At 36.5% G+C, this 16,768-nt stretch overlaps 1 protein-coding gene across 22 annotated transcripts in view; it reads left to right on the top strand.

The window, feature by feature from the left end:
* Window positions 1-16,768, top strand: part of LOC131438815 (glucose transporter type 1) — a 611,808-nt gene that overhangs the window by 469,065 nt on the left and 125,975 nt on the right. For all 22 annotated transcript variants that reach the window (XR_009230992.1, XR_009230990.1, XR_009230991.1 and 19 more), the window contains 2 exons: window positions 11,848-11,937; window positions 12,306-12,428. Coding sequence is in view for 19 of the 22 variants with exons in the window: in XM_058609122.1 (XP_058465105.1) it covers window positions 11,848-11,937; window positions 12,306-12,428 (213 nt within the window). In the remaining 3 variants the exon portion in view is untranslated. The remainder of the gene's footprint in view (window positions 1-11,847; window positions 11,938-12,305; window positions 12,429-16,768) is intronic.

Genomic DNA, 16,768 nt, shown 5'->3' with positions numbered 1-16,768 from the left:
GCTTCTTGTTTCGGACTACGTTTTGGTTATTTCTGCTTCTTATAGGTTCGAAGATTCAAACGTTCTTTAGCACGAAGAACTTTTGACTTCGAAGTGCCCACATTTTTGGCCACATCCCGAACTGAAACATCCTTCTTTTGCTCGAACGCCTTCAGTATACGTTTATCCAACTGAGGTCTAAACAGAGTCGATTTATAATATAACATTGGTATATATAAAATGAAATCAAGATTAACATTTTCTAATGGATTTTGTTGTAACCCTTTTTCTCGGGGGAGAGTTACTCTCGTTCCTATCCACCATAGGTTGAGGGGCCACTGGCTCGCGAGTCGCATTTTCAGCCATTTTACCGTGGTGCGTCTCTTGAACATCCGTAGTATTGGCCGAACCAGTTCCAGTTGATACTTTAGCTGGGGAAGTTTGTTTGGTATTTGCAATATTTATGTTTGTTGAACCAATAGTACTGGACTCGCTAAATATCTGTGCTGAACGGTTGCCGGTTGGTTAAAGATGTCTTTTTCGCAGTTTCAGTGCAGAGCGTGCCTTATTGAGCAGGTTGTTTACAAAACTGACATGTATTCAGCTGATTCTCATAGGTAACCAGCGATTTACAAGGATGCCTTTCGCCCTGACCACAAATTACATAAAATGGAGTCGCCTTATGCAGTCGCATACGTAACACTCCGGATAACGAGGACAAAATTTCACCATACCTACCTTTCGATGGAAAGAATTTCTCCGCACTGCGACATATTTCCTCGAGCGAAATGATCACTGGCCTACGGGAGAAGGTCATGTACACGTACTTCTATGGCATCGTCCACCACGTACACAGGAATTTTGTATTTAACATTGTCATACTCAACACTGTGCACCACGTTGTTAACTGAAGCGAATGCAATTCCATCACTTTCACGTAAACACACAATCACACACAATTGGACACCTTGTTGAATTGAATCTCAGGTACATTATTAGAGTCTCGATGCATTCGTTCTTTAAGTAAAATTTCAATTTCGTTTGCTGCTGGTCTAACTTTGCAGCGCTTGGAATCAATACAAATAAAATTTGGTCTTGTAGGTCAAGTTTCAGGCGTTTGTAAATCGTATTTGCCTAATTCGTATACTCTATTGTTCACTGTACTATATTGTCTTTTTTCTATCGTCTCGACCGTGAGCAATTTTCGACTGTGTCGGATGAGATGCGAACACAAACTGTCGTTAAGTAATTGTTCAAAACGATACAAAAAAAATTATTTGCACATGGGGCAAAGCGTGGTACTTTATAAAATCTCACGATAATGCCGTTTACATTAACAAATATTTATGAATATTTGAAATACCAATATTCCGTAACTATTAATGGATAGAAAATAATTTATTTCATTTTTACAAAAACTAATCAATTTTCTCAAATTTCTTCGAAAATCGAATCCAATAGCTTTACAAAATTTCCACAAAGAGAAACTGGTATCTAAAATTTCCAAACAGTAATAATTAGCAGTGATTTTTACAATAGTTGTGTAATCCTACGGCAACTTTTCGAAAAACTCCAAAAGACCTCATCTCTAGTAGTTTTCTACTCTATTTATGCGCTTAAGCATTGCATATAAACTGACGTTAGTTATGGCGGCTTTACGTCAAAATAGCAAAACATATCAATCAACTCATAACAGATAACCTAACCAAATGCATAGCATCATTTTGAAACAGTGGAAATGGGGCTTCGATATTGATGGTGAAACTTTTCATCCTTAGTAACAATACGATGTAAAACTGCGAATATGTCTTTCCTTTAATGCGTACGGTACCCAATAACTTCGTTTATGAAATGGCTTTACGATGTGAGAAAACAGTTTACTGAGCCCATTTTAACGATTTCACAAGCATTATAAATCTCCAATAACCAGGGGGATGTGCCACTTGAGAGCGATTCGTGAAATTAACAGCAGAAAAAGTGGCAAAATCAGAATCGATTTTTTTTTCAATTTAATTGATAGTTGGCACACGGTTTTAGAATGGGAAAATATTTGTTTTGCGCAGATCGATTCAACTCAAGTCTGCTTTAAAAAAAGGGTGTATATTTCGTAGGCAATATACATAAGTTTTTCTTCGCCGTGGCATCCACAATACATAGTACTTTAAACCTAATACATTTCGAATATCATATTAATATGTTGGTATTCATTAGTTAATCTAAACAATGTTTTTATCAAGCAATTTGCTATTATATATTACATTAAATAAAATACATTTATTTTGTACATGATCTTATAACAATTTAGGTTTGTTTGTATCAGTTCATCGCTTTTATTCATTTAATATAGCTGGCTATTGGTTGAACTCATGGAAGAGAAAGGGGTCTAACATAAAATAAAATTTAAATTTCCTACGTTACGATTCCTTATTCGTCTCGCCGTATTCCAAAGAGTGCTCATTGAGGTTTTTCTTGACAAACCTTCGACAAAAGTCTCCAATAGCTACATTTCTTGGCCCGAAGTATTCTCTTCCTCATTTTAAAAACACTCTTTGTCCCACCAAGGGTTTGGAGGCCTCCTGTTAGACGATGGACCAGGAAATCGTTTGGTTTGGGCTTGTTCTGCGGCCTCCAGAATCGAACAAACGAGGAAGTCATGTTCTTCAAGTGGGGGGAGCTCTTCCATTGAGTTAAAAGTACTTGAGATACTATACTTTGGTATTTAATCCAGTCAACAATTTTTGTCAAATCATATTGAATATTAACTGAATTAGCAATGCCCTTGTTACTGCTAATTGAGATGATGATTGGTAAATGATCGCTACCGTGTAAATCAGGAAATACTTTCCAGGTGCAATCTAGTCGAATTGCAGTCGAGCAAAAACATAAATCTAATGCACTTGGAATCCGTGTAATGCTACCCATATTTAATACCGTCTTGCTAAAATTGTCGCAAATATTATATATTAAAGATGATCTGCCATCATTGTAAACGGAACCCCACGTCATTCCGTGCGAATTGAAATCTCCTAAAATCAAACGTGGTGCAGGAAGGGCTTCGACCACTCCATTAAGCTGTCGCTGTTAAACTTGTGCTCTTGGAGGATTATACACTGAAACAATGCAAATGTCCTTTCCTTTAATGTTTATTTGACAAGCAACAACTTCTATGCTAGAAGTCGAAGGAATATTTAATCTATAAAACGAATAGCTTTTCTTAATTCCTAAAAGTACTCCTATCGAGACGTAGAATGTCATTAAAATTCAAAGCTTTGTTTGAAGTAAGCCATGTTTCACACAAAGCAAATACATCACATTTTTGACTATGCAACAAAACTTTAAATGAATCAAGTTCGACAATTACACTGCAGGACAGTATTGAATCATTTGCGGCGGATGATAAATTATCCATCAAATGATACAAAACCTGAGAGAACTGATCATTGAGTTGAGTTTCAAAAAAGGTCTAGCTATTGGAAGGAATGCCGTTGTGATGTTCTTTAGAGGTTCAGAAATACTGAATGCTGCGAAAATCCATTCTACAATTTCCGAAAACTTCAATAATCCAGTTGGTGAATGTAAAACGGAGCCCACTGGATTTTTGTCTTTCCTGGTTTTAGTTCCTGGATTGGTTTGTGAATTTGACAAACCAGAAGGTACAGTTTCTGCTTTTAAATTTCGCTTTTTAGATTTAACACGGTGATCTTTTTTTGAAAGTGTAAGTTTAGGTGTCTCTTTGGTAATTTGGATGGGGGGGGGGGACTTCTTCCTCTTAACAGAACAAATTTGGAAAATCCTTTTTTGCTTCGAGTCGGAGGACTTCAATAACTGTTTTGAGCATTTCTGCATATGTGTGCTTAGACCGTGCTTTTAAAGAAAGCTTGTTTTGTCTTTACGCAACTTAAATGCACACAGATAAAAATATTTTGTGATTTTACATTTATTTTCATGCACATATTTGGAGCAGTCAATTGAATGGAAATTTACTTTACAAAACGAAGCGGTTTGTAAATTTACAGTCTTGTTCAATGGAAAACTAAATGATTTTTAATGTCATTTTACATCAATCATGGTTTTAAATCAGATTTTCGTTTCAACTGATGTCTAATTCATAGTACTATCGGTTTACATGTCGTGTAAGTTTCATCTTTTCTTTCCGTGCAGCGCATACTGAAAGATAATCATGAGAACTCTCCCCACAATAAACACATTTTTCAATATCTTTATCGCAAAGATTATCCTTATGAGGCCCTTGACATTTGATACATTTGGACTTATTACTACAGTAAGTAGCTATATGCCCAAATTTTTTACAGTTCGTGCAATTCATAACATGCGGTACGAAAAGCCGAACAGGAAGACGAATTTTATCGATATAGACATGGCTAGGCAACGCAGATCCGGCAAATGTTACACGAAACGAATCTGAGGGACGATACGACTTTTTTCCATCGACAATAGATGCTGAGTACAATTGCTTGCACTCGAGTATCTTCACTCCCTCAAGCATGGAGTTTTTAAAACGATCAACTCAATTTTTAAGTAAATCATCGGCTGTCAGACTTGCTTCAGTCACAACACCGTCAATTTCCACCTCCTTCGATGGAATGGAAACTCTTTATTCAACAGCAAATAATTTACAGGTTACAATATTGTTTGCCTTGAAACAATTCGTCAACAACAACTCGAATTTTATCTCTATTAATTTTAGAGATATCTACAACTTCGGAAAAATTTGATGTCAAATCCTTTGTAATTCGCGTCAAATTTAATATAATATTTAGCCCTTGGAGTATTTAAGATCTTACTAGTATCCGGAATCGGAATCGGATGATTTTCCATGAGATCATCCAATACATTAACAGTCTTTACCTTTTATATATATATAAAACGTGTTTAATCAACCTAGCAGTGAGATGATACCTTTTTTTATCAATCCGCATGTGTTTTTTGCATGAATATTCTTCGGTGTTTAAGTTTTCATGACATTATTTTAATGACCCTCGTTTTAAGCGACAATTTGAGATTTTAATCACTCATTACTCTGTAATGTCGAAACTGCAAATCGGATCGAATTTGAATCTAGAAGTGTGATAATCGATTAAACATGCCATGATATGTAAGTTCCACTCTAGAGTTTACGGTAATTTAAGGTACTTCCAGAGCCGGTATTCAGGAACCAGCATAACCCAAACCGATTCGTATGGCCATATGACGAATAAATTACAACAGTTTTGAGTCCAACTCTGTAGCTTTTCGGAATTGTCATCTTCTATATCGGTTTGAATTTTAAAAAATCATCATCATGTAATTCGAGAACCGGAAGTCATAATTGGATAAAATTGATTAATTTTGTATATAAGTTTGTTTTAATTTGAATTTTTGTTTCTGAAATTTGATTAGGCTTTTTTTGAGAAAACGATTGAGTTTTGAGAAACGATTTTATACTGGAACCGGAATTCTAAAATCGGTATGGCCGAAGTCAGATAAATTCACCTGAGTAGCTGTATAACAGTTCGGCTGAAATGTTTGTATCGTTTAATAGAAACACACATTTTTTTGCCAAAATTCGTTTTTATTATTCAACATAATTGCCATCAGAGGCGATACAGCGATTATAGCGATCTTCCAACTTTTCGATACCATTTTTGTAGTACGATTTGTCCTTTGCCTCAAAATAGGCCTCAGTTTCAGCGATTACCTCTTCATTGCTTCTAAATTTTTTACCAGCGAGCATTCTCTTGAGGTCTGAGAACAGGAAAAAGTCACTGGGGGCCAAATCTGGAGAATACGGTGCATGAGGGAGCAATTCGAAGCCCAATACGTTCAATTTCAGCATGGTTTTCATCGACTTGTGACACGGTGCATTGTCTTGATAAAACAAAACTTTTTTCTTCTTCAAATGAGGCCGTTTTTTTAAATTTCGTCCTTCAAACGCTCTAATAACGCTATATAATAGTCACTGTTGATGGGTTTTCCCTTTTCAAGGTAGTCGATGAAAATTATGCCATGCAAATCCCAAAATACAGACGCCATAACCTTACTGGCCGATTATTGAGTCTTTCCACGCTTTGGGTTCGGTTCATCGCGTGCAGTCCACTCAGCTGACTGTCGATTGGACTCCGGAGTGAAGTGATGGAGCCATGTTTCGTCCATTGTTATATATCGACGAAAAAATCGGTTTTATTTCGATATAACAGCTCCAAACACTGCTCAGAATCATCAAATCGTTGTTGTTTTTGATCGATTGTGAGCTCACGCGGCACCCATTTTGCACAAAGCTTTCTCATATCCAAATATTCGTGAATAATATGTCCAACACGTTCCTTTGATATCTTTAGGGTGTCAGCTATCTCGATCAACTTCACTTTACGGTCATTGAAAATCATTTTGTGGATTTTTTTCACGTTTTCATCGGTAACAGCCTCTTTTGGACGTCCACTGCGTTCATCATCTTCGGTGCTCATATGACCAGCACGAAATTTTGCAAACCACTTACGAATTGTTGCTTCGCCCGGTGCAGAGTCTGGATAACACTCATCAAGCCATTTTTTGGTATCGGCGGCACTTTTTTTCATCAAAAAGTAGTGTTTCATCAACACACGAAATTCCTTTTTTTTCATTTTTTTCACAATAACAAAAGTAGCTTCACTCAAAATGCAATATTTCACAAACTAATAATCAGACAGCTGTCAAACTTATACACGTATCTTTTGAAGGTTGGTACTAACTGAAAATGGTATGGATTTAATTCTAGTGGCGCCCTCTCATAGAAACGATACGAACTTTTCAGCCGATCTGTTAGTGTACATTTGTTTCAAAATATTTGAAAATCAGTAAAGACATCTAGGTGCCTTCTGAATCGACAACTGAATACCACTAAAACTAAAAAAAGTTAATTTTTTTTATCGACTATCCAAATCTGCTAACCCGATAAACCTGATTAATTTATGTGGAATAGACATTTTTATACCAACCACCCTGTATCCCCGAAACCGGAAGTTGGATCTGACTGAAGAGCAAGATGTTTTATAGAATCTTGAAACTTTTCATTTGAATCTTAGATGATTCTTAGATTTCATTTGAATCTTAGATCGATTCAGCCATCTACGAGAAAAATGAGTTTTACAATTTTGATTTCGTTTCACATATCATCCTGTATTTCCGGAACCAGAGGTCGGAACCAAACATAATTCTGAAAATTTGTTTGGGAGCATACGACTTTTCGTATGAATCTGAATTTGTAGAAAAGAAATTTTCCGAGAAAATTGAGTGAAATTATTTATCACACACTCATTTGCTGATCTCGACGAACTGATTCGAATGGTATATGAATGTTATGTTCTTCCAGCATTTATTACTGTAAGTAGTTTAAAACAATATAATTTTTAAAAAATCTGCCATCATCTGGTTTATATATATCATATTCGAACGATTATGTTGCCAAAAACGAGCCGTGCTAAAATCGGTCCGAGGCAAATTGTCATGAAAAAGGATGCTGTACACAGTCTTTTCGGTACTTAGAAACAATTGTATGTAACAGTATAAAAAATCGTATTTTCCGTTGCTCCCAAGCATTTCTTTGTCACACAGCGCTCAAAACTCCTACTGCTGGAATAGGGGGAAAAGTCGTTTACACAAAAAAATTGATATCTCCGTTAGAAATAGACGGATTTTAACAATCTATTGCTTGTTGGATAGTTATAACCGTGCGGAATCTAAGTCTGAAAACATATTCTGTTTTCAAGGTCAATTGTGACAGATGCTGTCGAAAAACTGAAAATTTTGACATTAAACTTCGTATAACTCAAAAAGTAAACATCCTATCTCAAAACAATTCAATAGCGTTTTGGGTGACGGGGAGACCTTTCATTTGCGACTAGTTTGGTCAAAATCGGTCCAGCCATCTCTGAGATCTCGACCTGTTAGTTGACAACACACATACAGACACACACACATACACACACACACGGACATTTGCTCAGTTCGTCGAGTTGAATCGATTGGTATATAACATTCGGCCCTCCGAATATTTTACAGTGACGGTCACAATTGATCTTAAAAACAGGATATGGTTTTAGACTTAAATTTCGCTCGAAAATAGCTATCCAACAAGCCATAGATTGTTAAAATTGATCCAGTTTTAACGAAGATATCGACATTTTTGTGTAAGCGAATTTTCCCCCTATTCCAGCAGTAGGAGTTTTGTGCATCGTATGACAAAGCAATGCTTGGGAGCTACGTGAAACATGGTTTTTTTTATACTGTTACATCCAATTGTTTCTAAGTACCGAAAAGACTGTGTACAGCATCCTTTTTCCTGACATTTAGCCTCTGACCGATTTTAGCACGGCTTGTTTTTGGCAACATAATCGTTCGAATATGCCATATGAAAACCAGATGATGGCAGCATTTTTGAGTTAAAAGCAATTCCATAATTATATTGATTTAAACTACTTACAGCAATAAATGCTGGAAGATCAAAACACCCATATACCATTCGAATCGGTTCGTTGAGATCAGCAAATGCATGTGTGACAAATAATTTCGGTCAATTTTCTCGGAGATGACTCAGTTCTTTTCTACAAACTTAGATTCATATGAAAAGTCGTATGATCAGATTCATATGAAAAGTCGTATGCTCCCAAACAGGGTTGCTGAATTATGTTTGGATCCGACTTCTGGGTCCGGAACTACAGGATGATATGGAAATCTAAGAATCATCTAAGATTCAAAGGAAAAGTTCTATGATCCTATCACACATCTTGCTTTTCAGTCAGATTTTCCGGTTTAGGGTACTCGAGGTGATTAACATAAAAATGATTTTTCATATAAATTAATCAGGTTTATCGGGTTTGCAGATTTGGATAGTTCAGTTTTAGTGGTATTCAATTTTCGATTCGGATTTAATTCGCACTACGATTTTTCAAAGATGTCTACACTGATTTTCAAACAGCTGTTTAGTTTACATTAAACAGTTACTCAGTTGAATTTATCTGACTTCGACTACACCGGTTTTCGAATTCTGGTTCCAGTATCGAATCGTTTCTCAAAGCTCAATCGTTTTCTCAAAAAAGCCAAATCGACAAAGACAAAATTATTAACTGTAGCTTCATACGCTCAACTCTAGAGTATGCATCGTTTTTACCTTCGAGACACTCAACGCCTTGAATCAATCCAACACAAATTCGTCCGTTTTGAACTTCGTCGTCTTTCGTGGACCTTCCGAGCTACGAAGATCGTTGCAAGCTGATTGACCTAGATTTGCTCTCTGTTCGACGTGACGTCTGTAAGGTCATTTTTGTCACTGATTTGGTATAGACTGTTCAGATCTTCTACAATTTTTACACTTAGATAGTCATCGCCGTACTCTTCGTTTCCAACCATTTCTTAGAATACTCTCATCTAGAACTAACAACGGTTATTACGAACCTTCAACCTTTGACCTTCAACATTGTCGTAATGCTCTAAAAAAGCTGTTTCTCAGTTATCTGTCTCCATAGGTGCTAGTAACTACAGGGTGATTTTTTAAGAGCTTGAGAACTTTTTTAAACAATTAAACGCATAAAATTTGCAAAATCTCATCGGTTCTTTATTTTAAACGTTAGATTGGTACATGACATTTACTTTTTGAAGATAATTTCATTTAAATGTTGACCGCGGCTGCGTCTTAGGTGGTCCATTCGGAAAGTCCAATTTTGGGCAACTTTTTCGAGCATTTCGGCCGGAATAGCCCGAATTTCTTCGGAAATGTTGTCTTCCAAAGCTGGAATAGTTACTGGCTTATTTCTGTAGACTTTAGACTTGACGTAGCCCCACAAAAAATAGTCTAAAGGCGTCAAATCGCATGATCTTGGTGGCCAACTTACCGGTCCATTTCTTGAGATGAATTGTTCTCCGAAGTTTTCCCTCAAAATGGCCATAAAATCGCGAGCTGTGTGGCATGTAGCGCCATCTTGTTGAAACCACATGTCAACCAAGTTCAGTTCTTCCATTTTTGGCAACAAAAAGTTTGTTAGCATCGAACGATAGCGATCGCCATTCACTGTAACGTTGCGTCCAACAGCATCTTTGAAAAAATACGGTCCAATGATTCCACCAGCGTACAAACCACACCAAACAGTGCATTTTTCGGGATGCATGGGCAGTTCTTGAACGGCTTCTGGTTGCTCTTCACTCCAAATGCGGCAATTTTGCTTATTTACGTAGCCATTCAACCAGAATTATGTAGACCATAAATCGGGCGTAAAGCGCGAAACACATTTCGAACCGAACACTGATTTTGGTAATAAAATTCAATGATTTGCAAGCGTTGCTCGTTAGTAAGTCTATTCATGATGAAATGTCAGAGCATACTGAGCAAATAATAATGCATGAAAATCATAACCTCAAAAAATCTGAGCAAATACTAATGCATGAAAATTCTAACCTCAAAAAAATCACCTTTCAGAATACTATATTTAGTATTAGTTTTCTCTCATCATTGTATAATTTCTAAGTTTTAGTTTTAAGCTATTATGTATTATGTATTATTTGGATCATTCTAATCTGTTGATGCAAAACATGAGGAGGTTTCATGCCTGTTGGAAAGAAAGTTTTAACTAAACTAGCTCCACTGGACTTTGCCCTGCTTCACAATTACAGCATGATTAATTTTTAAAATTCAAACGGATATAGAAGATGACAATCCGGGAAAGCTTTAAAGTTGGACTCAAAACTATTGCAATTTATTCGTCATATGACCATACGAATCGGTTTGGGTTATGCTGGTTCCTGAATACCGGCTCTGGAAGTACCTTAAATAATCGTAATCTCATTGTACCGTAAACCGATTGTCCAACTTTTAGATTCAAATTCGATCCGATTTACAGTTTCGCCATTACAGAGCAATGAGTGATTAAAATCTCAAATTGCCGCTTAAAACGACGGTCATGAAATGATAACTAAAACACCGAAGAATATTCATGCAAAAACACATGCGGTTTGATAAAAAAAAGGTATCATCTCACTGCTAGGTGGATTAAGCACGTTTTTTTCTTGTATAGTCCCGGTCACGAGATGGCTAGGATGTAAACTATGTTCGATGTACGCTTTATCATACCCAGTCGTGTTTTAGAGCTGTGTCTATCCCAAGGCTTAGGGTGGCGAAATGGTAGCCCGTATGCACGGAATGCATAAGAACGCAGCTTCGAGTAATGTCTCTGAGCGTATCTTTTTCCAGAATAGAAAAATCCAATATACCAAAAATACATTAAATTGTAATGGATAAACGGACAAATTCTGCAGATGAGAAAGATATCCTGCCGCTGGATCCCGCTGATACTTATTTGGGACTAAAAAGACGAACGCAAGCGCATTTCAAATTCATGTTTGGCTGGATCCATTATAATTGGCTTCGAAAAAGTTCGGACTGGACCCATCTGCCAGGCTAAGGAAGTTTTATGCTTCACAGATCTCAGTACTCCGATTTCGTGTTCTGTTAAATTTAGCAATAAGTTGGTACATTGGATATAAGATAAAGGTTTGAAGCATTTAAAAAAACACATTTTACTAATTCGGTGGTTTTGGTACCTCATGAGTAGCGGCTAAAATGTGCATGGCATCATTTATGCATTATTTATTTTACGGTGCGATTAGCAGTGACGAAACAGTAAAGATTTTTTTTATATTGAGAATTTAAATAGTTTTTTTTCTTTACGTTTGAGATAAAGCAGATTTTTTTAGGGTTAGGGTTGCTACTCTGTACATACAAAGTGAACGAGACACCTGATCATCATTACATTGCCAAACATGCGTGTTTTTTTTCCTTTATCAGTAGCTATTTGAAACATCCTGAATCAAAATGTATAACCTTTCCTCTCTCGAAAACAGGTTTTCTACTATTCAACGTCGCTCTTCATGAGCTCCGGTCTAACGGAGGAAAGTGCTAAATTTGCCACAATAGGAATCGGTGCAATAATGGTAAATAATCGATTGAAAGTACCAAAATAAATCCCGACACTGACCCACACACATGATGAACACTTTGAATTGAAAGAACGGAACAAACACCAACCACCCACAAAACACATACTCATACGTCAGGCTAATCCAACTGTTGGTTTGCGGCTTTACGACATCAAATCCACACCGCCACACAGGTGCAAAACCAATAAGAGGATATTCGGGCTTGTTGTAGCTTGTCACCCTCCGGATAGCCCCGTCGGTCGCATCTAAATTGTTACATCTAACCTGACATAACCCCAGACAACCAGTCGGACACATTTCAATTAAAACCCAACATTTATTAATTGATTTTTTCTCCTTTTTTCCCGTCTCTTTCCATCCAGGTTGTGATGACACTCGTATCAATACCACTAATGGATAGAACCGGTCGACGAACACTGCATTTATACGGATTAGGAGGAATGTTTATATTTTCAATATTCATAACGATATCATTTTTAATAAAGGCAAGTTTTCTCATTTTTATACCCAATAAGTTACGAAACCGATGCCGTTTCCACGAGTCCTCACGGGGACTCCCGTGGTTTGGACTCCGAAGCATTGATCACTCGCCCGGACACTGCATCCTGGCGTTTGTTTTATTTTTTCTGCCCCCCGACGACAAGGGCTTGTTTATCGGGTTTGGAAATATTAATTAAAAATAGTGACTTGGTGAAGAAAAAATCAACCATTAAAAACGCGAAGAATTACAATTACCGATTGGCTGGGGGCCAGGCTGGCGGCTATCAGTGCTAAACAGGGCGAGTGATACTGCTAAATAATAAACTTTTGGTGCCCGATCAGTCGAGGTAAATTTTACCGGCTATTGAAAGGAAAGGAAAAAGCGCGTTTTTTGATTGATGTTCTATTTTTTGCAATCTGATCGGTCGGAAATGAGATTTTTGAAATTAAACTTCACCCGTGCAGCACAGATTCTTTGTGCTGCTGGTAAATTGCTTTCAATTTTGTTTTTTTTTTTTGGACAAGTGATCCGGTGAAAAGCAGTGAATCAAACCTGTAAAAGTACAAATTTCATTATCCTGAACACCTGCTGTCGGCTGCATACAAGCTATTGTTTTACGGATACTCTGTGTCAGGATTTTATTTTTCATGCTGCTAACGTTCCAAAACAATTCAACTCTAATAAAAAAAAACGCGCATACAAAAACTTGTCCACCCATTTTTGTCAGTTGAGATCACTTGACCGACAGAACCGACTGCCGAAAACGGATAAATTTTGCCTCGATGATTCGGCGAGCACCATTTGTTATAGTATCATATATTGAATTACTAGTGTTTTTTTAGTGTCTGTATTTCTATATCTGTACATCTATACATACAACTAACCGATATTTATACATGTTCGTGTTGTTATATTTATGAATATTAGGTATCGTTTTGAATGGTGAAGTGATTTTTGTTACCCCACGTAGCTTCGGTTGTTGTTTTTCGTTTTTCTTTCTGCTCCCATGTGCTATTTTCCTCTGCTCAGCACTGCCGATTGATTGCACATTTTATATGCCTGTAGCATTTTCAAGCTCACAACCACGCCCCAATTCCAGTTTTCTCCCCCGCCACCCCACCAAATTATTCAACTATTCGATTCGACCGACGATTTTCATTTTGATTTCATTTTATTATTTTTTTTTTCAATGAACATATTTCGCTTAATGCTTTCCATGTTATCTTCAATTTCCCACTTCCGAGACTGGCTGGCTGGAAAATTCTTCACGATGGTGCTGCTGCTGCTGCTGTTGTCAACTGTGTTCTTCTGTCAAGGAGTTTTGACTACATAATCAAAGTGTTTTCTATTTTTTTGTGTGAAACTGTTTGTGTGTTTGTATATGAAGACGTGTAGAAGGAAAATACGCAGTGTTTTCTAAATCATTTCTAATTATGTCGACATGAAAACTATAAGGAAGTTTTCCATGCGAAAATGTTTTTATGGAAACAAGTATTCGCAGATCAAATAATCGAAGCAACATTGCGACATAAAAACTTCCATTGGATTCGTCGAAATTCAGACCATGTTCAGACGTATGCTCGAGACCCGAGCTGCAATGATTCTTAGTGTCAAAAGAATCATAGCACTAGTCATGTAATGATTCTACGGTAAAAATCGGCTTGCGAATTCTGTTGAAACAGAAGGTCCAGTTTCCCAAAAAGACTGCTATTTCAAGATTCAATCAAAAGTAATTAGTATTTTCCTGTCTTAAATCTCCAAGTTTATTGTTCATCAGGCGCGTATACAAGGGGCAGTTTTAGGGGTGAACTTAAAAAAAATTATTCCCTATAAATATAAAAAATTCCCTATAAATATAACGAACTTACTGGACTCGTAGATTTGTCCCAAGAAGTCACTTTGCATACTTGTTTTGATGTGGAACACTTATTTTCTATATAGGGGTGCAAATCAGAAATTCAAGAAAAACTACACGTAGAAATGTGGTCAGGTTTTAAACACTTACAGCTCAGTCTATTTTATATCAATTAATAATATTATTTCCAGGGCTTGTATTGTGAATCCTCAAACGAACGAAGCAACAAAAAATATCTGCTGTGAACACTTTGCTTTACATAGCTGAATGAGAGACCTATATTAGAGAGAAACTGGATGCGTGAGAGTATATGCTACTGAGCAGACCAATTCCCCTTGCCGAGTAAACTGTCTGTGCTCTCAGTCTCAGTTAACACATGAACTAAGCAATCCATGACAATGCAATGAAATGAAGGGTTCGCTCTCGTTAGTATTGTACGAGAAAGAAGACCTTGCCTCACGGTGTGCTACAAGACGCGAAGCAAAGTCATATAGGCAATGTTTACGGTTTATTTTTAAAAAGTAGGTTTACAGAAATCATTTTTAACATAATGTTCGCATTCCAAGACCAAATTTGATCACATTTCGAACATACTTTAAACATTTTATAGCAGAAGTTTTGCATTTGAGCCCATTTTCAAAACGATCAATTTGTTTCTTGGCAGTTTACACTGTGTATATATCCTAGAAACACTAAAAGCAATGTTCTTTAAATTAATATTCATCGGAACTAAAAGTTATGAAACTAGTTTCCTCATAGGCATCTACAATATGAGAACCATTCATCAAATGCTAACCTCATGAAGCATAGGTCTCAGCAAGCGGGCATATTCATGAACTAATGAACGAACGAAGCAGCTCTCCTGGCTTGGGTTGCGCTGTGAATTCTACCTGACATACGAATGTGTGTGAATAGCACAGATGGTGAAACCCTTTCGTTCATATTCGTTGCTTCAATTTGCAAGCCCTGATTATTTCTTGATTTGATTGGAAATATTTCTAAGTTTCGATTTGAATGTATCAAGCAACGTATTTTCAATTATATATAATTGAAATTTTGATTAGTAGCGAGCAGTGTCCTATTTTGTCTGCTAAAAATCTTTGGCATACCGGATTTCCCTGCCATAGACGACGGTTTTGAAGGAGTAAGCGATATATCAAAGGGAAAGCATCGCTCTGATTGGTCAATCGACGCAAAAGCGAAGCTGTTGGAAGCACGCGAATCTATAAATAGAAGCGAAATTATAGCTAACGTTTCAGTCCTACGCGTAGCATGCTAGAGGTAGGTTGTTGCTAGCCAGCAAGACAAAAACGTGCCATAAAACGATTTGAAGCTTTAATTGGTATGCTGTGATCTTGTGCCATGCAAGCTCGGATGAAATTCCATGTTATGTCGTTTCCCCATGAGAAATTGACAACTACCCCTGGATAAATTTTGAGTGCTTAAGATTAATTTCTAATTTATATTAGATGATCTCGATTGATAATGAGAAAAAGTTTATCGCTTACGCTAAAAAAACTGCTTGCATACAAAACCTGAACAAAAGCTTGGCGAAGAGAAGCTTAATTATCGAAATCGCAAGTATGTACAAAGATATAATTGCATACATTTGGGATATTGGTGTCATTTCGTCGGCTATAAAACAAATGCAAATCAAGACAAATAGAGTCTATATTTTGGGTTCGCGTGTTTGGTGTTGGTTTCTAATCAAGATCAATCTAAGCAGCCTCTCGAGCAAATGGGGATTCAAAAGTGTGACGATTGATTGAACTGTTTGATTGTAGATCATTAGATCATTAGACATCAAATGGCTCGAAAAACCCCATGGGGCTGATCCTTGTAGTTTCTCCAAAATTTATTTTCTTGCAAAAAAAATTTCTAACTAAAACTACTTGTTCTTGTTCAAACTAAAATTGTTATCCAGTGTCTTTTTATCAAAACCAAAACTAAATCCTAAAGTTATAATCATCCAAGATTCCAAAGAATCTTAATTCGCGAGTAAATTTTACCGAATACCCTATCGCTAGTTGCCCGATATTAGCTGAAAGTATCAGTGCTGGATAAGAAAAAAAATTATTTTTCCATAAATACGTTTATTTCATAGGCAATATACATAAGTTTTTCTTCGCCGTGGCATCCACAATACATAATACTTTAAAACTAATAGATTTTGAATATCATATTAATATTTTGGTATGCATTAGTTAATCTAAACATTGTTTTTATCAAGCGCTTTGCTATTATAAATTACATAAAATAAAATACATTCAATTTGAACATGATCTTATAACTATTTCAAGTTTGTTTGTATCAGTTCATCACTTTTATTTAATATAAGATAGCTGGCTATTGGTTGAACTCATGGAAGAGAAAACAGTCTAGCATAAAATAAAATTTAAATTGGAACTCCAATGGACTTAATGAAATGATAAAAAAGTTTCATGAAAGGAAGGTCACGACACGAAGAATGTCGCGAACTGGGACATTGG

This window comes from Malaya genurostris, chromosome 3, assembly GCF_030247185.1.
Source record: "Malaya genurostris strain Urasoe2022 chromosome 3, Malgen_1.1, whole genome shotgun sequence".
Lineage (NCBI taxonomy): Eukaryota > Metazoa > Arthropoda > Insecta > Diptera > Culicidae > Malaya > Malaya genurostris.
The sequence above is the reverse complement of the archived record's forward strand: the minus strand, read 5'-3'. Positions and strand labels throughout refer to the sequence as shown.